The following is a 24,380-nucleotide window of genomic DNA, read 5'->3' on the forward strand; positions in this document are numbered from 1 at the left end:
CAGGACATCCCAGGGACAGTGGGATAGCACTGGTCAGGGTAGGCTGTGGGCACACAGTGGAGTTGGCAGGCTAGGGGCCAAGTGAGCATGAGGAGTTCTTACCACATTTGGAAAGCCGCCCCGTCATCACTTCCATACAGTTAGTGGTGTCTGGAGCACAGAATGGAAAGAGGGAGGGAGAGAGTGAACAGGCTGCCCACCTGCTACCTGGGGCTAGCTGGCAACCTGTAGCCAGCCAGGCTGGGAAGGAGCAAGGTCCTGAGAGGGCTGATCCAGGAGTGGCCAGAGTCCAAAGAGCTCATAGAGGAGAGGGGCTAGGAGTAGGCAGGGCCCAAGAATATTGACTGGCTGGGAAAGAGGAGCTGAGCCTGGAGACAGGGTGATGGTACAGGCAGGCCCAGGGAAGGGGAGAGTTTGGAAGAGGCAGAGCTGAGAGCTAAGGTCTAGGTCAGAAGAAGCCTATGACTACAGCTGAGTGGGAGCAAGGTAGACAGCAGGTCATGCTCCAATAGCCAAAGCCAGAAGACTGGATTTGACCGTTTTTCCTGGTGGGCCTGTCTTCCCTGAGCTGGATAAACTCTTGCTTTGGCATAGTTTAGCAGGCCACCTATACCATGCCTGCAAACCCACTGGCTTCCATACACCCCTGTCTCTCCCACTGTGCTGGAAGTCCATACTTCTGTCTACCTCCAGCAGGGTCTTTGAAGCCAAGCTCATTGGACAAGGGCCCAGGACACAGAGACACAATGAGAGGGCATCAGGGGGACAGGCCGAGATTCAAGAATGGTTGGGAACCCAACAGTCTCAAGGGTAGGCGCCAGTACTGACGGTTAACTGAGTAGAACTGGTGGGTGGGTCCTGTGTACAGGCCACACCTGTAACACCTGGGACGTGGCACTGGGTGGGGGGTATGGTAGACCATCTCATAGCATAGGGCATGGAGAGCTGTCCAATATTCAGGAGTACAGGAGGGCTGCAGTGTCTGATTGGTCACCATGAGCAGAACCCCAGCAGTGTGCTAGAGACCTTGGCTTTCCTTGCATTAATAGTTCTGGCCTGCCTCTGCCTGTCATTCCTTGTCCTCGGTTTCCCACTACTGCTGCTGTTCCCCAGGCTGTTTTCCTCTTTCCAAGACGGAGGCCTAAAGCCCCAGAAAAGCAAGGTTGACTGAGTACAGTGCCCCCAGGGGCACCTGGCCCTGCTTGCTCGCTTTCTTCCAAGCAGAGTGGGTAGCTAAATGAGCCCAGGGCTGCTGAGGGCTCCAGCCCCACCTGCCAGAGGATGACGAGGCTCATGGTGGGAGCACATCCACAGGCAATGAAATGAGGATGGAATGGGATGAGGAGCAGGTGGAAAGAATCTACATACACACAAGGGACCCTAACAGCCCCAGCTATGGAGACAAGGTGAGACTAGGGCTCAGAGAAGCTGGCCCTGAGCCACATCCCATCTCATCTAGACTTCTCAAGTGCCTAAGCAGTCCCATGCCATATACCATCAGCCTGTCCCATTGCTATACAGACTATATCCTAGCTAAACTCTGACATACATGTCCCATGTGTGTACCTATGCATAGGGCCAGACACACAGGTACTCCTTTCTCCCATAACTACCAGCAGCCCAGGTGCCTTTCTTGAGCACCCTACTGGGACTAGAACCTCAGATCCCATCCTGCTTAAGGCAAAGCTCTGCTGGTCAGTGGCATTGAGGAAGGGAGCCCCAGTGCTTGTAGAGTGCTACAAGGGGAGCCCCAAGGGTCAGGGCCTTGGGCCCTGCTCCCAGAGCCTACTCAGGCTGCCCTCATGTCTAGCTGCCTAGGTGCTGACCCTATAGGCCTGTCTGGAGCCAGGCCAGATGAGTGGGCACAGGGTGCCCCTCTTAGGACAAGCCTGGCTCTTGCAGGAGGCCCTGCCCGCAGCCCCTCCCTTCCCCGGCAGCAGGCCGGACACCTTACCTGCCAGCGTCAGAGGCTACTCTCGTAGCTGGTGGCCACCTTCTGGCCCTTAAGCCCAGCACCCCAGCTTAGTCCTGGCGCTGGCGGGGGTGGTTCTACGGTGGACAAGAGGTGCCTTTCAGTGTGATGCAGCCCACCATGCCCGGGGAGGGGCCCTGCTCCCTGAGGGGTGCAGCACTGCTCAGGGCAGGGAGGTGGGCATCCATCCGTCACAGTAGGAGGCCATGTCAGTTTTCATACCTCCCATCCAAGCAGCACTAGCCACAGGCGCTGTGCTGAGCCCCCGCCTCACCTGACAGGTGCTGGGCTGATGGCTGGTCATGGGTGCTTAACAGCTGGGCCTGGATGGTCTCCACCACCCTCTTGAAGCGGCGACTGGGGCCTGGGGGAAGACTGGCTGTCAGGACACTGGGAACACCAGTGAGAGTCAAACACAGCCACCAAGTGGGTTGGCTTACCTGAGAGTAAAGTGAATGTGACTGAGTAGATGCCATTCTCCTTCTGGGCCTCTCCGCCCTCAGTGTAGGTGATGTCCACCTGGAACTTGACCGGCTTCTGGAACACTGCTGGGCCCCCTGTGGCCTTGTATTCAGCCCTGAAGCTTGTCTGGGAAATAACGCTGTGGCTGAGGCTGGGGATCTGCAGTGTGTACAGGTTGGATGTGAGAGCAGCCTACCAGCAGGCCCCCACTAACCCACTCCTGCAGAGGTGGCAACAGAAGTGCCAGCACTATGTAGGCACCAGACACAAACCCAGCCCTACAAACAATCTCCAGTTTTGAGAACCAAGCATGACAGAAAACTAACAGTCAGCGAGAAACTCACTTCAGAGCCCCCTTGCTCAGCCAGCCAGGGTGCACACTAGAACCTTAAACCAGAAGGGGCTAAACGGCTTTACATCCCTGAGTCAAGGGCAGGAATGAAAGAACATCCCAGCAGTGATCAGGGAAGCTATGGGGTGTGTGAATTCACAGCACTAAACTCTGGTCACATTGATGTGACAGTAGCAAGAACAAAACAAAAGCAGATAGAGTGACCCCGGCTTATAGGACTAGCCACCACGGGGAAGTGGATGGGAGCTCCAGGCTGATCTGGTAACCTGGGGCCTTGTGAACGAACGGATTCGATGGGGGTGAGAGACAGACAGCAGGCGCAGAGTCTGGCCAATCTCAAATACAACCACTCTATTAGAAGTGGCCTTCCCTGGCCTGAAGCTTCTAGCAGACATTCTCAGCTGTCCAGGTACCAGGGAAATCCTTCAGCTAAGGACTCTTGAAAGGATTCCAGGACAGAATGTCTAATGAGGCAACGGCACCATAGAGCAGGTACCTTCAAATAAATACTCATGAGAGCTATGACTCCCCTTGGCCAAAAGTTAGCAGACTAAGGCCCTGAGGTGGGAGGCACACACTGAGGAAAGTCCCAGAGAGTCCAGCTCAGCATACAGCAGCCCCACATAGGAGTCACAAGGGACAGGGTTAATTCTGAGAGTCTTCTGGGAGTTAGCCTGGCTGGAAAGTCTAATCTCCAGTTTTTATGCCTTTCTGCTTCTCAGAACCTGGAGGCATCTCAGGTTCTAGAACCTGAACCTAGAGAACCCCAGCCTCTACAGGGAAGCTGGGGCCACGGGAAGTCACAGACTTCAAGAAATAACATGGGAAACAGACTCTGGGCTTCAGGCCATTAAGTGGGTGTTATCAGAACCCTTGGTCACAGCCTCTTCTTGATTCGTGTGGCCACCTGTATGTCACCCTCAGTCTCAGGGAGGTTTTACCTGGAGACCAGCACACCCCAGCCATAGGCAGCTCCCCACTCCCAGGGTGCTGGGCAGCTCCCAGCAGGATGAAGGCCTAGGTAGACAGTGATGGTCCAGGCAGAACAAAAGGATGAGTTAGGTGTACACAGTTTGTGTGAATGAGAGGTCCTATGGTCTGCCTGGAGGCTGGGCCCATAGATGTGCGTGTCCACCTGACTCTGCCATGGCCTCACCGACAGGAAGGCATGAACGATGTCAGCCTTGATGGAGCTCAGGGGCTTGTCCTTGATCACCACAAAGATCTGCTCCTCCTTCTCCAGGTTGATGAAGTTCCCGAACCACGATTTCTTGGCCAGCCTAGGCAGAGCAGAGGCTGTCATGATGGGGATGTGATGCCTGGTCCACTTCTGTAACCTCCAGAGTGGCTGGTGCCATAGAGCAGTGTTCCCCACATCCCAGACCAGCCATGCGGCCCTTATGCTAACCTGACCAAACCCACTCCCCTAACTCCACAATCCAACACAAAGGGCAATCTCCAACTCTAAACTTGCCCCACAAAAAAGATAAAACCTAACCGAATACCTCTTATTGTAACAATAAACCAAAAGACTTAACCCTAACCAAACTTCTCTAGCCATAACCCCTAACCTTACCACAACATCCATAAACCTTTATCTATATCCCCAGCCTGAACTCCATGTCACTAATCCATACCCCATGTCTTTAACATGAACCCCTTGTCCCAACCTTCACCTTACAACCCTAATCCCAATTCTATGTTCTTAACAATAAATTTCACTCCAACATACACTCAACTGCAAGTCCTTGACTCCCACAGGATGTCTGAGTGGCACTTGCTAGACAGTCCACTGTGTAGGACAAGGGACAGGAGAGAGTGTCTAACTCTCAACCTCTATTTGGATCCCTACATTTTGAGCAAGCTCCCTCTACACCTTCCTCAAAGAAATGTCCACAGACTACTGGAAGCTGGTGCATGTTACAGAATCTGGTGAGGCTCTCTGATATTAATTAAAGATTGTGTGGCTCCATACTTGAGCTTGTAAGATCCCTGGTAGACCCTCGGGGTCAGTTAAGGAAGGACCTGCCCAGAGCTCCAACAGCCACAGGTCTGGTACATACTGCCCACTCAACTACAGGACTAGTTTTCTTCCCACTCTAGCTTGACATCGTGCTTGACCATGACTCCACTGCTGCCCAGCTGGCCGCAGGTGTCTGGCCAGGTTACACCAGTGACAACCCCAGCTCCACTGCAACATTCCTCACTGCATAGACCATCTCCTAAGGTGTGGACACTTTACTCTTAAGTATAATCTTCTGCTAGTCTAAGGGGATGAAAGGCAGATATCAAGCTCCTCAGCCTCACTGTGGGGTCCCACCCATTCCCTTCTAGACATGTGCATAGCTGGAGTTCTTGCCACCTTTGCTGACAGGATTCCCAAACAGCTACAGATACCTCAGTCCAACCCAACTCCATGACTAGTTTTCTTCCCATGATAGCTTGACAATTGGCAATTGGAAGACATTCCTTTCTAGCCCTAGAGACCACAAAGCACAATGCCCAGTGAAGTCCAGATCTCTGTTCCAGAGACCCTAGGGGAGGCTGAGCTGCAGGTTGTCTCAAAGCAATTCCCAGTCAACATGGCCAGGCAGACTTCTAGCTGCCTGGTGTAAGTACAGTGTGGGCACAGCCAGCCCCTCAGCCAGATGCATCTCTGTACCAGGGGCTCAGGCTAGAAACTGAGGGAAGTAGCAACAGTGGGATGGGGTTGGCTGTGGCCAGCATGAATGAGAATATCTGTGCTGGGCAGCACCAAGCCACCGTCAGTCTAGGCTGTATGAAGGGTTTCCTGGTTGCGACTCCCCCCCCCCTCTTCATTTCTAGGATGGTTCTTTTGCCTCTGTGGCAGACACAGACCCCAGCCCTTCTGTGTTCCTGTTGTCAGCTCTGTCCAGTGCTGTGTGTACAGGCCCCTGGTGTAGGCCCTTGTCCCACCTGTACCCAAGGCCCATGCCTGGACCTGGAGACCAGCAATGTTCAGGATTTTTTTGAAGCAGACAAGTGGTTCTAGAAAACAGAATTTCTGGCTGAAAATCACAGGTGCAAGCAGAAACACTTGGCTGGTATGGCACATGAGACATGGCCCAATCTGAACGAAACTGAGTGATCAGAGGGGACTGTGTGGCACTGGGTGACACAGCCCATGCTAGATCTCTGGTATCCATATTGCTGGGCCCTGGTACTAGCCTGGGAATACAGAATACTTGGTGTGAGCCATAGGGTGCATGAGAAAAGGGCCTAGGCTGGTAGACAAAACATGTTCAGCTTGGTAGGCTCTAGCTGACGGCAGCAGAGAGAAGGGGGGTGAACTCTATAGACTGCTGTAGCTCCCATGGCTTCTAGCCAGCTGGCTTGACATAATGGACAACCAAGGGAGCCAGTTCCTGAGATACCTCTCTTTTCCCGGCTATGGTTCTGTGGAGGCTATGACCAATGAGGGGCTCATGACAGAAGATGAGGGTGTAAAGCTTTCCTGAGCCAGTATGCAAGGCTTGAGAGAGTAAAGCCTCTGACAGTCTTGATCAAGAAGGAGGTGGACGCCAAAAGGCTTTTCTCAAGCTACGGTCACAAATTTCCTACTTTTCTAATCTCTCTATCTATCCATTCAAAACTTCTTATCAGAGCAACATAAAGGCCTAACCTAGTCAGAAGTGGTCCTGTGCCCCCAGAGTCTCAGGGCAGTTAATGGTGATCTTAGGTGTCTGACCTTCACCTGGACAAAAAGCATAGCAGGTACTTCTGCGACTTTCGGTTGCTAACACAGAGCAAGCAACTGCCCACAGGTCCTTACTGAGTGCTGGCAACAGGGCCGAGGCCTTTCCTCTTGTCTGGCCACTGTGTGAGGTGGCACAGCTACTTGATGCAATGGTCTTTGCCAGCACTTTCCCCTACCCTCTGACCCAGTCATATGACGTTTTCCTACTTTCACGCCAGTGGCTACCAAGGAAGTAACTACTGAGAGGCCACTGTGAAAGGTACAGAGAAGCCACACTGTACAGGTCCTCAGTGTCTGTAGGGTGGGTACACTGGGCCCACCCACATTCCCTTCCCTCCACTTGAAGGCTAGAGCTACTCTGTCTTTCTTAGACTTCTGCCAATAACCCTAGTGCTCTCCCTGGGTCCTGTATTTTGTAGCTGTCCTTCCTCCTCAGCACAAGCCCGTTTCTCCTCATGTCCAAACCCTCCCTGTGATCCCTTAGACTCTAGGGAAGCCCAGAACACACCCACTTGTCCCCAGCCAACTCTAGAGTTGGCATTTCTCATGTGGACAGAACCTAAAGTTCATAAAGACTCATGGGCTGAGTCAGGCCCAAGGGGTTCGGGCCAGGAACCAAAAGCCCTCAGGTGGTTATCCCCTGCCTGATGGGAAAAAACCTGGGCCCCTCTCTCATCAGCCTCAAGCAAAGCCACTTACTCTGGAGAGGATTCTGGGGTCAGGTTGGACATCTCCTCTGGCGTGGGAACTGTGCACAGGAAAGACAAAGGCAAGGTTGGTTGTTGCTGCAGGTGCCAGTCTCAGGACCACGCCCATTTTGTCCTCACCTCCCCACCCCCACCCCCACCCCCCCACCCTCTGCTCAGCTTGCTGTCAGAGCTCTGGTGCTGAAATCCCATTGTGCTTCTCCAGGCCCCAGATGAGCAGAGGAAGTGGCCCCAGCATAGCCTAAGACCTGTAGTCTTCCTGACCACCCGACAGGCCTCGCTGAACATAGCTGCCCAGAAGATGATAGAACAATTCTGGGACAGACTCAGAGGCCAGTGCTTGTGGAGAGGCCCACAGACCCGCCAGCTGTTGGCATGTTCCATCTGAGCAGTGCAAGACCCCCTGTGCAGATTCCACCACCTACCCAGCCCCATATCAGTGCTAACCTTGCAGTTTCCGGCGGTGGAAGCGAGGTGAGCCCAGGAAGCTGTTCTTGATGGAGTTCAGTCTTGTCCGCCAGGGCACTCCTCCAACACTAGGGCTGGATGGTGGTGTGGGGTTGGGTGTGCCAGCTGGGCTCTCCTTTGGCGTGTGGACAGGCGTCCCTTTGGGGGTAGGAAGGGGACTACCCCTTGGTGAGGGGTGAGGGGTCACCTGTATGGTGGGGACAGATTTGGTGTTTGGTTCAGTCCCAGTTGGTAGGAGCCGGGCAGGTGCCGCCGGCAGGGTGGGTGGCCCAGGGGACAGGGCCAGTGGAGTGCCAAGGCTGGCTCCAGGAGGCTGGGTCTGGGTGCAGGCTGGGAGCGGGTTGGACTTGGTGCCCTGCAGCGGCTTGTCTGTCAGCTTGGCCTTGCACGGCAAGGTCTGAGTCTTGGGGTTGGGCCGCAGGGCGGCCTGTGGAGAGAGGATGTGTCCTGGCCGAGAGGTGCTCCGACAAGCTTCAGGCTCCGAGGAGGTGACCAGGGGGCAGGCCACATAAGGGAGCTCAGGGGGCAGAGGGGGCAGGACAAACTTCCTAACAGGCTACAGTGACGCAGAGTGACGTCAGGAGGGGTGGCCGCGAAGTGGAGCCCATGCCCACCACACCCACATGCACACATAGCAACCAGGATCAGCGATAGCATTCAAGCAGGAAACCCAAGCAGGACCAGAGGGAGGGGACAGACATGGGGAAGGTTTGCCACAAAAAAAAAATAATAAATAAATAAAATAAATAAAAAATAAAACCAAAACAACAACAAAAACAAGTGACATACAAGAAAACGGACAACACAAAACAAAAGAACATGCAGTTAGCCAGAGCCCAGCAGCAGAGCAGCAGCCAGGAGGAGCCCACAAAGGAGGCCTGTGTGCAAGGCAGAGATGGGGCTTTTTCCCAGTCTGTGGAGGCCCTGCTCCCCACCCCGGGTTCTCTAACTGGGGTCCCTTTTGATTTCCTGAGGCTAGCTCTGTAAGTGAAGGCTTAGGAGGGTAGTCACTCACCCGAGGACTGCTGAGTGGACTTGTAGAAAGACCTGAGGACGCACCACTGATGGATCGAGATCTGGGGGAGCAAAGCAGAACGTCTGTCAGTTCAGCAGAGGGCTCCAGCTCCTGCCCCCTAGTTGGCCTTTCCGGGAAGCGTGGGGTCCTGACCCGGAGCTCCAAGGCCGAGGAAGGTCTCTAGAGGCACAGATGTGTCCCAGGGCCATCCTGCTGACCTTGGCTGTCACCACCCAGTATGTATCCAGGGTCCCTGGGGCTCCTCCACACTGAGGAGCCACCCACCATCGACCCCGGACAAGGTACAGGAAAAGGTACTAAGTGACTATCAACAAAAGTCCACAAACACTGTGGACAGAGATGCAGAGATGCAAGGATACGCTATGGGGGGATTCCTGTGAACTAGATCCAGGCTTATGCAGTCCATGACCCCAGCACCCAAGTCCAGCCTCTTCAGGGCTGTGCTATACAGCATTCAGTATATGATTCACTACATGGGACTTGCCCAGTCCTTTCACATCCACAGCTACCTACAAGAGAAGCCCAGGGCCAGCCCATCGCCTTCATCTTAACCCTCTATTGCCCCACTGGGCTGAAGACCTAGCCTGCAAGTAGCAGGGAGCAGGTACTAGCCTAGCCCTATGTGTCCGTTATAACATGATGAACAGCTAACTGCCCCACAGATCAGAGACAAGGCCTTCCATCCAGCTCGCCATGAGAATGGACACAAAAACACAGGTTCACCCCTGGCTGTGGGACCTGCCATCTTTGCGGGGGAGTGGGGAGAAGTGGGGTAGGGTGCAGCCACAGGACAAAAGAGGATGAAAGAGCATTAGACCAGTTTGCACTGCTCTGGCCTGCCCGCCACTAACCACACTATACACAATGGGTTTCTGGTTCCCACCAAGGCAACACCAATCTCTGTTGGCTCCTTTCCAGCTCCTAGAGCACCTGTAACTAGAACCCTGTGTCCATGACTTCCAAGTCTCTCTACTTACTGCTAAAGGAGCCTGAGGAACAATGGAGACCCATGGCCAGGGCAGCATGCCTTAGTCAGGGTGGTACCAGGGCTCCCCACTGGAACAAAGGTCCAGATGTATAGCTGGGAGCCAGTCCCTGAGAAGATGGAGATGGGATAGAGATACCAGGAGCCAGGGGAGAGGGGACACAGCCACAAGCAGTGAGGCCTAGTCTAGGCCTTTGATCCCACCATGCCAGACAGAAACACATTGCTGGGCACAAGGGAAGAAGAAGGGAAGCTGAGGCATAAGCGTGGAAGCCACATCAACCTCTCTGTCTAGTGATGCTGGAACTGAGCTGCAATTTGTCCAAAGCAGAAAAGACGACTCCAGCCCTGAGGGAAGCCAAGTAGGCAAGAGGCAAGCAGGAAAGGGCATAGGCAGGTACAGGGACAGTATGGAGCTCAACTGGATGTGGCTCAGCTAATCAGCAGCACACGTGGGCAGCAGCTGTTACTGGCCTACTGCCACCTGCCAGGAGCATAGGACACTTAGCCACTTCATCTAAACTGGCCAGCCCTTCTGGGAATAACACCAGGGCCATCTGGATAAAAGAGTGGCAGGGGGTGGCAGGCCTGCAACCATAAGGCAGGTCTGTGCAGGGTGCAGGGCAGTACCCATTGTGGGCCTTTGCAAGCCTTGAGTATGAGGGCCTCTGGCTTGGACTGGCCATGGGCCTTGCCCCAGCAACGCCACCCCTCCTTGCATCCTTATAGCTGCCCAGGCCAGCTCTTCCCCTGGACTGCTAGATAGTTCCATTCCCAGAAAAGAGAGGTGGAAGTGTCTGTCAGTAAGCCCTGCCTCCAGGCCCGCCTCTGTCTGCGGGGCTCAGGCAGGAGTCCTGCATCTAGGGCTGGGAGGGCGGATTGGATGGGCAGGGTGTATACCTGTCTTCTTTGCTGAATTGGGGATGGGCTTCAGCGATATCCAGGCTTTTACTGAACACTGCTTTACTACAGCAGGAACAAAGCGAGAAAACAGAGTTACTGCCCGGCCACACGCACGCAGGTCAGCTGCTGGGCCATGTGCTACCTGGCCCTCCAAGCATGGCCCACCAACCCCAAGCCAGGGGACAGAGATGAAGAGAGAGGAAGGGGACAGAAGCCACAGCACAGCCTGCCCTGGGTGACCTTCCAGGTAGGGAGGTAGCCAAGCTTAGAGATGTCTAGACTCAGCACCAGCCACAGGATCCCTTGTCCCCACCAGTGGTCCCATCAGAGCCCAGTGTCAAGTGGCAAAACCAGAGCAGAAGCAGGCTAGATGTTCCAGGACAAAGGGTCTTCCAGATACCCTTGGAGACAGATACTATCCCACAGATGGGCCCACCCTGCAGCACATAGGCCTGGAAGCTCAGGGCTGAGTACTGACCCTTTGGGGTTCAAGAGAGGCCAAGGAAAGGCAACCATCTCTTGAGTACATGGTCTACACTAGAGCTACTGGGAGAACTATGCTGAGGTGAAGCATATCCATAAGAGGCAGAACCCAGAAGGGTTAGGTAAGAACATGGCCAAGAGGGAGCCCTGCTGTCCCGCCTTGTTGCCAGAAGCCAAGGGATTGTGAGCCATGGCTGGCTAGAAAGTTGGAAGAAGTTTCCCAAGGAGTGAAACTTTGAGGCTGGAGCATGAGCTAGCCTGGATCCATGGGGAGGACCTAGGAGGTCTGAGATACCAGCACACTAAAGTCAAGGTAAAGGAAGTGCTATCTTGATGACTACCTAGCCATGACATGGCTCCCAGTTACTGACAAATTCAGGGGCAGAGCTGGCTCCCAGCAGAAAGAATGGGCAGTGGGTACTTCATGCAGAGTACAATGCTGACTCTGCGGGCAAGGCCTGTGGAGATCCCACAGGATCCAGCTCAGGCCTGTTGACAGATAACCAAGCCCGCCTGCCTGTTAGGGTGCTCCGCTCAGCCAGGGCCCGGATTTGCAGGCTCTAAGTGCCCTTCTTCTCAGCACTCTCCTGCCCACATTACTGCTACTGGACACTTGGAGATGCCCAAGCACCAGGGAGGGACGAGCTTGCTGGGCAGGGGTCTCTGAACAAAGCTGTACCACACCACAGTCCAGCTCAATCCAAATCAAAGGCAGCCAAGCACCAGGAAGGGACAAGCCTGATAAGCAAGGGGCTCTGAACACAGAGGCACCGTATCATAGCCCAGCTCAATCAACAACAGTTCAGCCAGGCACAGCTCAGCCCAGCCTAGTCCAGTCTATCCCACTTCAGCTCAGCCCAGTTCAATTTGGTCCAGCCAGTCTAGTTCAATTTAGTCCAGACCAGTTTATAAAGTCCAGGCCAGACCAGCTCAGCCCTGGCAAGCTCAGCACAGACCAGTTCATTCCAGTCTAGTGCAGCTAGATACATAGAGCTAGTCCAGATAAAACCATCCAGTCCAGTTTAATCTAGGACAGTCCAGCCAGACCACACAATAATAGTTCAGGCCAGGCCAGTCTAGGTTAATCCTGGCCAGTACAACACAGTCTAGTCCATCCTAGCTCACCCCAGTCTACTTCAGTTCTGTCCAGCCAGTGCAGCTCAGCCCAGTACTAGTCAAATCCAGCCAACCCCAAGTCAGTTAAATATTGTCCAGCTTAGCCTAACCAAGCCAATCCAGTCTAGTCCCTTTCCCCACAGGCCAGCGCAATCAGCTCAATCCAGTGCAGCCCAGCTCAGCCCATGCAGCCAGCCAGCATGCTTAGCACAGTGAACTCCAGCCCAGTCCAGTGGCCTCAGTCCAGATCCCAGGGATAGTGGGCAGAGACAAGCAAGGCCAGACTAAGGGTAGTAGGCTAAGAACCTGGTACTGCCCTGGCCTGGGCAACAGGAGGGAGGCTTGGGCCCCCAGGACAGGCATATACCTCTGGCCATGCTGGGCCATTTCAATGGCTCTCCGTGCAGGCACTGGGGAGCCACCATCTGTCACACTGAGCACTTCCATGGACTTTCGCTCAGGTCGCCGCTTGCCATGCCGGTTCAGCATCGGGGAATCCACGCGCTTCCGGGGAGGGTCTGTGTAAAGACTGGGGTCAGACTGGGCCATGAGCCAGAAACAGGAGGGATGGGATAGGGTGGAAGCTTTGTACCTATCTCGTTCCTGGGGGGCAGGTCCTCATCCTCATGGCTTGGATACCGTTCTTTCCGATCCAGGAGGAGGAAATAAATCATCTTTTCCTGATTCTCCCTGCAGCAGGCGAGAGGCGCCAAGGATGGAGATGTGGTGACATGGGTGCCTGACAGTGGCCTTGCAGGGACTCTACTCTGGCTATGGCCACCTACCTTAGAGGATCCACAGGGACCAAAAAGGATGCCCCCTAGAGCAGCTAGACCTTGGGACATGGAGCCCAGTAACTAAAGCACCCCCACACCACCCCAACGTACTCCTCAGATAGCAGGTCCTGCAGCAGCTTGTTGCGGTCTCGGAAGCAGCCCAGTGAGTGCATGCTGTCCAACACATCAGGGTCAATGTCTTCCAAGCTGGGCAGTGAGCGGATCTGCACCTTGCGTGGGATGGGCTGTTCCGGCTCTGGCTCATTCTTGCCACCTCTGTGGACGACAGGGCACCCAGCAGCAGTCACTCATTTCAGCCTACCCTGAAACCATTCCACCCACCCTGAGGTGGCCAGGAGGGTGCGAGATCCACCCTTAACATTAGCCCAAGTCCTGATGCTGTCCCTGCACCCTGCCCTGCAAACCTCCTGCATCCTGCAGCAGCCGCTCAGGGAGGTGGAGAGTGAGGCTAGGGCAGCCCGGAGCTGGCTGGCACCCTCCCCCCTTCCTAGCAGGCCCTGCAGGCCACAGCAACAGGCAAAGCAGGCGTTAGTGGGCAGAGAAGCTACTTACATATACCATATGTGTTTCTGAATGTGCTCTAGCTACAAGGAAAGAGAAACAGGGGGTTAGTACCAAGGGGAGCCCACGTTAGGGGGTAGGGGGCCAGAGTGGGAGAATAGGAGAAGGCAGGGCAGGGGCTGCATTCTCAGAGGCCCAGGCCAGCACCCCTACTCCTGCCCCTACCCCAGATGGCAGAGGAAATAAAGCCAGGGAAGAAGAGGCTAGGGGACGGGGTCCACGGAAAAGAGAGGCAAGGAAGCAAGCAGCGCCCTGGGGCACCTGTCCTGCCTGGTTGGACCCTCCCAGATCAGAGGGCATCATGTGAGGAACCAGTCCAGGAAGCAAAGCCAGGCGGCTGGGAGGGGCTGGGTGCAGGTGCGGGCAGGAGGCTGGGGTAGCCCATTACACCTTTCTCTCCATCCTGACTCAGAGACAGGGACAACTTGCTTTGTGGGAGAGAGCAGATGATATCTCTTCTAGAAAAGGCCAGCCCACCAGGCATCTTGTTTCTCTTACATAGGCAGATGCTGTGTGGCTCAAAACAAGCTGCTGGGGCTTCCCCCACACCCTTGTCCACCCCATAGCTGATGGAGCTGGGAGGCTCACATTGACAGGGGGCAAACCACAAGGATGTCAGAGGGGCAAATGGCAGTAAAGGAGGGCAGACCCTCCAGAGCTCACCTGAACCAACCACTCATAATCTCGGGGCTGCTACCTACCGTACTTGCGTTCCTAAGATTTGTGCACAGGACCTCTATTCCTGAGCATACACACAGTTTTGTACAGATCACACACACACACACACACACGGACACTCACATGCAGCTGTGCACAGCCACATAACACAGTACGCACATCTGCATCCACATACTGCTATGTGTAGGTGACTCACCTGAGGACTCTGCACACAGCTGAGGACAGGCTTCCCAAGCTAAGCAGATACTATTCCTCCCAACAGCTGGCCACAGCCCTTGTCACACACACAAAGACATGCATAGTTGACACACACATGAGTACTCACCCTCTGTACAGTTGTGCATATTTTTCCCACAGCTGGGTACAAACTCTGTCCACACATACCTGGACACACATGGTGGCATACAGAGACCCACACCTGAACCCGTCCATCTGGTACAACACAGACTCACACTGATATACGTGTGTTATGCCTGCAGCACATAGTCAGTCACACACAGGTGGGAAGCCCTACCCTTAGGGACATTTTCTCCCTAAAGTGCCCAGGAGCAAGTGCCAGAGATGGACGCTTGAGACTCCACCAGTACAGGGCTGAGGAGAACAGGTCCAAGAGACCGTGTGAAGGGACAACAAGAATGCACAAGGGCCTGGCTCCCCATGGGCACTCAAGTTCTGAACAATCAGAGGGGTAGACAGGACGCACCGTGAGGCGCCGAGCTGCATCCACCTCAATCATGCCACGCAGGAGACTCTGGCAGTCTGGTGGGATAAAGTGTGGCATGTGGAACACACCACGCTTGACCTTCTCCAGCAACTGCCGCAGGTTGTCATCATCAAAAGGCAGAGCCCCCTGTGGGTAGGCAGGACAGCACTCATCATGGGTATAAGAGAAGGCATAAGAGGAGGGCTTTGGGAGGGGGTGTGGGGAGGTAGAGAAATGGAACAAAAAGGTGAGGCAAGTGGGGCTCACCACCAGCAAGGCGAACAGGATCACACCACAGCTCCACACATCTGCCTTGCGGCCATCATACTTCTCGCCCTGTGGAGGGGGCAATGCCAGACGTGGGCAGTGTGCAGGGTAGGGGCATCTAGTAGGCGATGCCAGGTGTTGGCAGTATGCAGGGTAGGGGTATCTAGTGGGGGACGCCAGATGTCAGCAGTATGCAGGGTAAGGGTATCTAGTGAGCGAGTGGGTCTGAGGGAAGGCAGCTGAGCCATGTCTAGCCCAGTGGTAGCAGGATGAGGGGCCCTTCAACCACAGGGACACTGGTGGCTGCTTACCCGAATCACTTCCGGACAGGCATAGTGTGGAGATCTAAGGGAAAAACAGAAGGTCAGTGGGTAGGAGGCCAGGGTACACAACCCAGATCCTTATACCCTCCCTAGGCTTTCTCCGCATGAGCTCTGCCCTAGGAAGCCTGCATGTGAGGTCCACAGGCCATGGCTGGGCTGGCTCCAGGAGGCTGAATGGCTTTGAGACCAAGTCGTCCCAACCTAAATGCCCTGTATCTTCTGATAGGGGATGGAGGTCTGGGGCCTTGGGACTGCTCTGCTTAGACCCAGGAGAGAAAGCTTAATGAAACTGTGCCCTGGCTCCCACCACTGAAAGAAGATGCTTGTGCCAAAGCATCCCCATATGCTTACTCTAAGGACAGGGGTCCTGCTCTCTGCCACAGGCCACCAGTCTCAAAGCTTGTCCAGTCTGGGCAGAAGTGGCTGTGGTATCTACCCCCAGGGCCATGTCATGGGTCTGTGGGGCACCACTCACTCACCCACAGCTGGTCTCCAGCAGGCTGTCTCCCACCTGCAGGGATGCCATGCCAAAGTCTGCAATACGGATGTTGTTCCTCTCATCTAGCAGCAGGTTCTCTGGCTTCAAGTCTCTATGGCTGGGGAGGAAGGGCCAGATGAGCCTAAATGCAGCCTGTGCCCACTTCCCCACTCCCACTCTTGGATGAAGACTGCTTCCCTTTTCAAACTCCTGTTAGTGGGGCAGGCCCATGACATCTAAGCATATAATATACAGGCAGCTAACACCGAGTGGTCTTCCTGGCCTTGGTGACAGGGATGCTGTGTCCTCCTGCCCTTGACAGGAGTGAAGCCTAAGTGGGCTCCTGGTTACCTTTCAAGGCCTAGACAAAGCCCATAAGAAGCCCACCACCCTTGAGATGCAGGCCTGACCCAGCCTGGCCTGGCTCGCACCATATGGAGTGGCTGTGACAGAAGTCCAGTGCAGAGATGATCTGCCGGAAGAACTTGCGGGCCTCCTTGGGGGTCAGCCGGCCCTTCTTCACCAGGTAGTCGAACAGCTCTCCCCCAGACACGTGTTCTAGCACCAGGTATCTGTGGAATGGGGCAAGGGGACATCAGTGCCAGCATCATGACCTACCCTCCTGCTGTCTAGTCAGAGAAGCCTCATGCAGAGCCCAGAGTAAGGCCCCAAAGAGGGCCCACCTGCTGTGGCTCCTAGTGGCTTTCGCACCAGGCAGCTAGGTTCTAGTGAAGATTATATGGAGCCCTTCCCTTGTAGCTGGGCAGTGGGTCAGGAAACCACAGAATGGAGTGAGGCTGATCCGACAGGGCCTGCCATCTCCTTCCTGCCCAGATTTGCATCAGCAGAACCAGGGGGGACTGGTTTCTAGGGGAAAGTGCAGGTAACTTGGGGGTATCGCTCTCAGACCCTGGGATCTCATCTGTATAATAGGACTCACGAGGTAACCAAGAGGATACATGGGCTACAGCCTGATGAGCTCAGACTGAACAAACTCAAGATAGGTAAGGCCTCTGAGATAAAGAACAAAAGGGCAGCTAGTGACACAGTTGGGAGCCATCTCAGTGACAGGGATCAGTTGTACTAGACATGAATCTAGGCTGGGTGGGGACCTGCTGACAAGAGTCAAGTGATTAAGCCTTGTGGGATCTAGTAAGAATTAGGGAGCCAAAACAGATCCTACAGAGAAACCACACCAGGACCAGAACTGGGGGACACATCGGGAGAGGCTAGCATTGCCTCAGTAGAGCCCCTCCCCAGTTCCTTTCTGACCATCATGGAGGTCCAGGATTATCAACTGCCCAGCCCCCAGGCTTATGGAGGCTGGTGACCTGCCCATTGATTCCCCACTCCCACCACACATCCTCAGCAAAAATCAACTCTTCCTTCGAGCTGTTTCTTGTCACAGTAACTAATACTGCAGCCAGACTCACCCTCTAGGTAGTGTCCAAGGTACCTTACTCATGGCCCTACTCCCTGGCCTCCTAATGGCCCTGGGAAGCTATAGATCTACCCTCTTCCCACACAGTCTCACTGAGCCTGGGCCTTAGTGGGCAGAGGGAGTTGAGAGACTGTAGTGCCATAGAGGGACTACTCAGTAGGGGACAGTATTAGGAGGGAACAAGTACTACTAGCCCTAGACTCCAGATCTTCCTCCAGAGAAGTCCTTCTCAGCATTGGCCTCAAGTTAACAGCCTGGAGACCCCCAGGAACACTGGCCACAGGTCTGTAGTCAGGGCTGAGAGCCCCTCAGCTGGATGGCAACACTAACACAGCCAGCTCTCCAAGTGCATGTGTGGCCTGGGCCTCTGCATCCCCCCTCCCCCCTCCCCCGCTCTCCAGGCCCAGCAATACCTACAAATATTTTTTGTTTTCATAGACGTCATGCAGCTTCAGTACATGTGGATGCTCGATGAGCTTCAAGATGGCAATCTCTCGCTCCACCTGCAGAGAAACCATGTCACTGCCCGCAGCCAACCACAGCCCACTCAGGCCTTGCACAGGCAACTCGAATTGTCTCCTATGGTTGTGACACTGCATTTGGGGCTGAGCTGCATAGAAGGGATATCTGCAGTTTGGACCTTGCTATCCCAGAAGGTCTGGGAAGAGCCAATGCCAGGACAGGGGTTTGGGGCAGGGGTTCTGCATCCGTTGGCAGTAGGGACCAGGACAGAGCTGGAGGTGAGTGTGCTTGCTGCTGTGTGTATATGTGTAGGGGCTGCCTGTGTATATAGAGGGCTGCAGGTGCATGCATATGCAGGGTGTGGAACTGTGTGATAGGTCCAGTGCAAGAACTCAGGCTCCTCTTCTACAGGCTACAGGCTATCACCATTTTTGAAAGGAAATATGGCGTCTGTTCTAGTGTCTCCCACCTCCAGATCTGTTTCTGAGTTTAAGTCTAGAACTTTGATGAGCACAGCTTTGCCCATTGGCTGCCTTGGCCCCACAGCTACTGGCAAGGAGAAGCTACTACTCTGTGGGCAGGTACTAACTGTTCATAGGTCTTACCATCCCCAAAGCCCCAAAGCTATAGATCTACCCTCTTCCCAGTCTCACTGAGCCTGGGCCTTATTGGGCAGTGGGAGTTGAGAGACTGACATTGTCCCACAAAGGAACTACTCAGTAGGGGACAGTATTAGGAGGAAACAAGTACTACTAGCCCAAACTCCAGACCTTCCTCCAGAAAAGCCCTTCCCATTGTTGGCCCATATGTCACCTCCATATGGTCCCATGTATACAATGTCCACAGTACTAAAGCCCTGCCCTATATCTCAGGGACACTGGACTGTGGAATATACCCAGCCAATCTGTCTCCAGTTCAAAACTGGTCAGTCCACCAGTGCCAAAAGTTCTCCACTTTACCTAAGCTGTTATCTTCTCTTGTAACTGCCACCCACTTAAGTCTCTTAGCTTCTCTACACCAAGAGCTGGAGCCTATCCAGCCCTCTTCATGGCAGTCTGGTCCTGACAAGAGGGGTCTCAGAGGCCAGGGGTACTTCCTCATTCTAATCAAAGAACTGGGAGCCAGTCAGCTGCTCCAGCATGTTGGCCTCAGTAACACCACCGTCCATTGTGGGCCTGTTCTCCAGGCTAACAGGGTCAAGGCACATGCAACTGTTCCTGAGCATGGACTATCCCAGGAGCCACGTGGGATTGCTCCAGCAGGAATAGACAGGACTCCACGGGTTCAACTGGCATTAGCATAGGACAGAGCCCATTCATGTTAGTCCCAGAAACCTAGGTCCATCCCTCCAGGTGGTGACCCTTCTAACCCCAGCCCACCGCCTCACCTTCATCAGCACCGACTCACTGAGCTTCTCACGGTTGACGATTTTGATGGCGACCTTCTGGCAAGTGACACAGTGGATTCCCAGCTTCACCAAGCCTGTAGGAGAGAGGCCAGATTCAGCCCCAGCACCACATCATGCCCACCTGTACCCATCTGAATAGGTCTGACCCCTATAGAATCATGTGTTTGAAGGCATGGCTCATGGCTCGTATCATTAGAAGGCATGGCCTTGTTGAAGGAAGTGTGTCACTGTGGAGGTGGGTTTTAAGTCCTCCTCCTATGCTTAGGCTCCTCCCTGTGTGGAAGAGAGCCTTCCTCTGACTTCCTGCAGGAGACAGATTTCTGGCTGCCTTCGGATCAAGATGTAGAACTCTTGGCTCCTCCAGCACCGAGTCTGCCTGGATGCTGTCATGCTTTCCACCATGATGATAATGGACTAAACCTCTGAACCTGTAAGCCAGCCCCAATTAAATGTTTGCCTTTATAAGAGTTGCCATGATAATGGTGTCTCTTCACAGCAATGAAACCCTAAGACACTATTTTAGATAGCAGGGACCTCTTCCTCACTTGGGAGCTCTGTACCCTGATTTGCAATTCCCAAGCTGTTCAGAACCTGGCCATTGATCACCTTGCTCACTGATCAGAATGGCTCATGGAAGATGCCATTCCACCAAAACCAGAGCTCTCCTGAAACCTGAGGTCTTCATGCACATCTGCCCTTCCCAGGTCACCAGAGCCCTTCCTCCAAGCCAAGCACATCCCCAGGTGAGGAGGCAACATGCTCTGGGTCCACAGCCACTCTGCCCTCCAACACAACCCTACTCAAAACCCTTCAGCTGTAGACCTCTACAGGGGTTGCATTCTGTGCCCCAGCACCCTCTCATTCCCAGCCCCTGGATGCGCTCCACATGGAGGAATCTAGCTTGAGGCTGGTGCCTAAAGCTGGAGGAGGTTCCAGTGTCCAGCATAAAGCATATGGGTGCTAGGCAGGCTGGAGGAGATAGCAGGGGTCCTCTCTGGGATCCATGACGATCCAATCAAAGTTAGGCTAAGATCACCAGCCATGAGGCAGACACTGCTCTTTCCAACTCAGGGTGGCTCCAGACATTGTCCCAGCAGAATGAGGCACAACAGAAGACATGAGAACAGCGCAAGGCAAATCAGTGGAAAGGTAGAGTAGGGCTAAAAGAAGCAACTCCAACATAGGATGCTATCTCCCTCCTCCACAAAAGATCCATTCACAACCAAATCAAAGGGACATTGCAGCTCGAGAAGAAAGCACATACAACCACTCACACACACACACATACACATACACAGACATGTATGTGCATGTGTGTGCATCTGTATGTGCACATCTATGTACACATGCTTATGACAGTATTATACAAATTGGCCAAAAATGAACATAAAGAAGATAGATGTGTAGAAAGACAGTTCACATTTTGATTAAGATCACAACAGAGATGTGGTTTCAGAATCCAGTTGGAGCTGGGACTTGGGTAACTAAGTGCAAAGCTGAGTTTTAATGAAGGAGGAAAGTCCAGGCTGCCTGCCATGTGAGAGCCCCAGCTGAGAGGTAGCCACGGTGGGCATCTTAGACAGGGAAGCAATCTCTGAGGCCTGGCACAGGCTCTGGTACCTCTTGCTGGCTGTCTTTGATGCAGTGTGGATGTTCGTGATTCCTGCTCAGATTGGGAGAAAGACGGACAGGAGGGCAAGGATACTACTGGAAATCTACTGTCCATAATTCAACAACCACATGGGCTGTGGCACTGGCCAAGGCACTAAGACACAAGTCCATCTGCACTTGGTGAGAAGGTTCATAAGAGTTAGTAAAACCATCCAGTTCATGAAATGAGACTGTAGGTACAAAAGAAATGGGTAAGGACAGAATGACAAGTGATAGAAGCCTCTGGCCCAGGAGGAGCTCCTACACACCCATAAGACCCAGTTACATAAGGATACTGCCACAAGGGCAAAGCAGGAGATGAGAGCACCCAGAAACAATGTGTCCCCTCAGGAGATTGCAGAGAGCAAAAACCCAGGTTCTTCCCAAGGATGGCATAAGAGCAGGGCTGGCAGGTAGGAAGAGGCATGGCGAGCATCCTCAGATGTGTTCCAGGCAGGTAGGCCCAGCCTTTTAGCTGACTGTGTCTCAGCAGATGAGGAACAAGGAACACTGGAGCTCCTTGGCAGGAACATGAAGAATTCCATATGTCAGCGCAGCTCAGCAGGCAAGCATACCTAGTAGCCATTAAACCAATAGTGCAGCCAAACCATGAGCTGCTTATTGACTGGCCTTCCAGGACATGCTGGGCCCTGGCAGAGATGGGACATGTTCACACTATAGGCATACTCACCCTTACAAGGATGTGTGCATACCCCAACAATGCACTTAGGCATATCCACTTACATACTATCTGCATGCCTATGCACTCTCACAAACCAGTGGCATACACATTCACCTCATATGTATGTGCACATACATCAGAATGCTCACATCTCACCTATGTGCATGCCCCATGTACTCATCCTCTCATGGATGTGCACACATACTCCACCCTCAATCCCACATGTATTCATTCTCATGTATATTCTGCAGCCTGTACATGATCTCAGGCATAAAGAGGCACATAGAAAAATGTCCTGCCTCAGGAACTGGGAGTGAATGGTATGAAACTGGGGTAGGCTACCAGCAGCCATGGGACAATTTCCTAGACATCAGATACTCAGAAAACAATGCTGTCTTCTTCATCCAGTGTGACTTCGAGCATATCAGGCACTGCCTTGTGCCCCACCTTAGAGGTGAGGGGAACTGGGGTTATGGCATCTACCTATCTGGCTTCTAAAAAGCCAAAAAGACAGAGGGACACCAGAACAAGGTATCCTGCGCACAAGCCTTTTCTAGAGCCTTCCTGGGAACAGAGGATCATGGCCCCTGCTCAAGAGAATGAGTGGCTCTGGACACAGCATGGCTAAGGTGCAGGGAGCCACCTAGACCCCTCCCTTCACCTTCTTCCACTTGTTTCCAGTATGCACAGAGGGCCATTTCCCATCAATGTACCTCGAACATTCCTACATACCTCACATAGCCCAGCCTGGCAATTCTCCTTGGTAAAGCTCTCCTGCTATTCTAGGCCACTCCTTCCCTACCTCCATGTGGTAAAATGGGATCCTGCCTCAGGAATAGGGGGCAATGGAGGTCCTCTGATGTTAGACATCTGGGTTATGAGAAGTTTTGCCCATTCTGTTTGACAGGGAGTGGGGAGTATGCCCTAAGGAGCCCTGCCACTTGGCCTGCAGCCTCAGAGACAGGCGGCTTTCTGGCGGGAAGCCCACAATCACCCCTCATTACCCAGCCCTCTAACTCGCTAGGGCTTATTTTCCAATTGTGATTTTATCTCTAATTATTGTATTTACACAGATGCAGCCTCACATGGAAGGGTAAAGTATACCATGTCACAGATAATTACATGGGGCCGTGCCAGGGTGGGGCTGAGCTGGAAGCATGCGGAGCCACCAGCTCCAACTGTGTACTGCTTCTGTATGGGGCAGCAGCAGGCTCAAAGGTACTGGGGCTTCTATGCCTCTAAGGAGGGGCCCCAGGCCCCCAGAGGTAACTCTGACATGAATGTCAAGGCTCCAGGTCCTTCCAGGGCTACTCCCACCCATAAGCACCTGGGGCTTCTGAGCCTGACTAGAGAATCAGAGGTGGTAGGTAGGTGAGCAACTATAGCTGTCCAACTCAGACATCAGGTAGGCCCCCACCTACCCATGGAGCATAGGATGTCTGAGTTCTGAGCCATAGTGACCCTCACTACAGGTAGAGAGTGAGTAGTGTGCCAGAGTGAGGACAACAGAATGACCTTCTAAATAACACCTGTCCTCCACCCAGATACACAGAACTGGGGCAAGGCACTGCCATGTGGGCTGGGCACTTTCTAGAGGGTGAGATGTAGTAGCTTGGCACACTGCTCTGCCAAGTGTTGATCCCACTAGTTGATCCCAAAGGATCACTGCCTCAGTCAGGGAGAGTAAGGAATGAGCCTAATAGTGGATCAAAGGTGAGCCAGGTGCTCTACAAAAATACCCCAAGGATAACTTTGGGCAGTGGGGATGCAAGAGGATAGAGCCACCATCTGAGAGGCAGATTTGGCTCCCTATAAACAGGAGTCCTTGGCTGATGGCCAAGTGCCCTGGGGCACTGGACACAGACTAGGAATCAGTGCCTCTTCCCTTCTGCCCTGCCACTGCTGGCCTGTTATGGGTTACAGTCCTTCTGAACACCCTACTTGGTGTTCTTTGAGCCCTGGGGATCCTGAGTGCAAAGGTCAGAGAGCTCTGTTCCCATTGTCCATTGATAGCACATCAGGATGGTCTGCTGCTGCTCTGTGGTCTGGGCAGTATACCCTAGGTAGGCAGCAATACCAGCATTGAGGAGGGCTTTTTGTAGCCTCTAGCACCTCAGGCATGGCCATGGACTGGAGGGGTAGAGGTGGCAGTCCAGAGATGTCCTGTCCTGAGATATACAGTGTCCACTTGGGCGGCAGCATCAGCCATAGATGCAGCATATGCCTGCATGTCTCACAACTGCTGTCCAGCTCGAAGTGACTAGCAGGCAGAGCTCGGGGCTGCATGACACACTCCACTGGATCCCAAGCACAATATTCCTGCAGAGGCATCATGTCAGCTGGGAGACCACCATCCACCAAGAACCTCCTGTTGCCGATTCTTCCCTTGGTCTTCCTACACCTGGCCAGGGCACCCCAGGTCACCCAGTGCCACCTCTTAAGACTGTGGACCACCCCCCCACATTACCAGGGAGGTGTGGGCTATGCCCACTTGCACTCATATTTTTCAAGCCCTCAAGCTTCCAGTGTCCCAGGGTCTTCTGGTGTACCCTACCCTCAACAGATCCAGGCTTAGGGCTGAGCTCACCAGTCCCAACTTCCCTCAATGAAGGACACTGGTCTCTCCAAGTCACTCTTCCAACAAAGCTAAGATTGTCTGCAGCAGCCTAAGAGGATCAGTGACCATTAACCCTTCCTACAGAGGTCACCCCAGGCCTTCCCACTCACA

The 24,380-nt window shown here is 53.7% G+C and overlaps 1 protein-coding gene across 12 annotated transcripts in view; it reads right to left on the minus strand.

Annotated features, from left to right (window-relative positions):
* Brsk2 (BR serine/threonine kinase 2) overlaps positions 1–24,380 on the minus strand; it is a 52,050-nt gene that overhangs the window by 3,248 nt on the left and 24,422 nt on the right. For 2 of the 12 annotated variants that reach the window (XR_015047787.1, XR_015047786.1), the window contains exons 2-21: positions 19,300–19,394; positions 17,868–17,953; positions 16,441–16,581; positions 16,011–16,127; positions 15,520–15,553; positions 15,209–15,277; positions 14,942–15,088; positions 13,552–13,583; positions 13,090–13,254; positions 12,795–12,892; positions 12,570–12,720; positions 10,601–10,666; positions 8,695–8,755; positions 7,659–7,866; positions 7,204–7,252; positions 3,943–4,066; positions 2,413–2,593; positions 2,247–2,336; positions 1,955–2,049; positions 103–150 (exon numbers count right to left, since the gene is read on the minus strand). Coding sequence is in view for 9 of the 12 variants with exons in the window: in XM_029480029.2 (XP_029335889.1) it covers positions 1,964–2,049; positions 2,247–2,336; positions 2,413–2,593; positions 3,943–4,066; positions 7,204–7,252; positions 7,659–7,866; positions 8,695–8,755; positions 10,601–10,666; positions 12,570–12,720; positions 12,795–12,892; positions 13,090–13,254; positions 13,552–13,583; positions 14,942–15,088; positions 15,209–15,277; positions 15,520–15,553; positions 16,011–16,127; positions 16,441–16,581; positions 17,868–17,953; positions 19,300–19,394 (2,000 nt within the window). In the remaining 3 variants the exon portion in view is untranslated. Of the gene's footprint in view, positions 1–102; positions 151–1,954; positions 2,050–2,246; positions 2,337–2,412; positions 2,594–3,942; positions 4,067–7,203; positions 7,253–7,658; positions 7,867–8,694; positions 8,756–10,600; positions 10,667–12,569; positions 12,721–12,794; positions 12,893–13,089; positions 13,255–13,551; positions 13,584–14,941; positions 15,089–15,208; positions 15,278–15,519; positions 15,554–16,010; positions 16,128–16,440; positions 16,582–17,863; positions 17,954–19,299; positions 19,395–24,380 lie in introns of all 12 variants that reach the window. The other 10 variants (XM_029480031.2, XM_029480026.2, XM_029480029.2 and 7 more) reach the window with 7 other exon arrangements.

Source organism: Mus caroli, unplaced genomic scaffold, assembly GCF_978045245.1.
Source record: "Mus caroli unplaced genomic scaffold, Mus_caroli_1 scaffold_8, whole genome shotgun sequence".
NCBI lineage: Eukaryota > Metazoa > Chordata > Mammalia > Rodentia > Muridae > Mus > Mus caroli.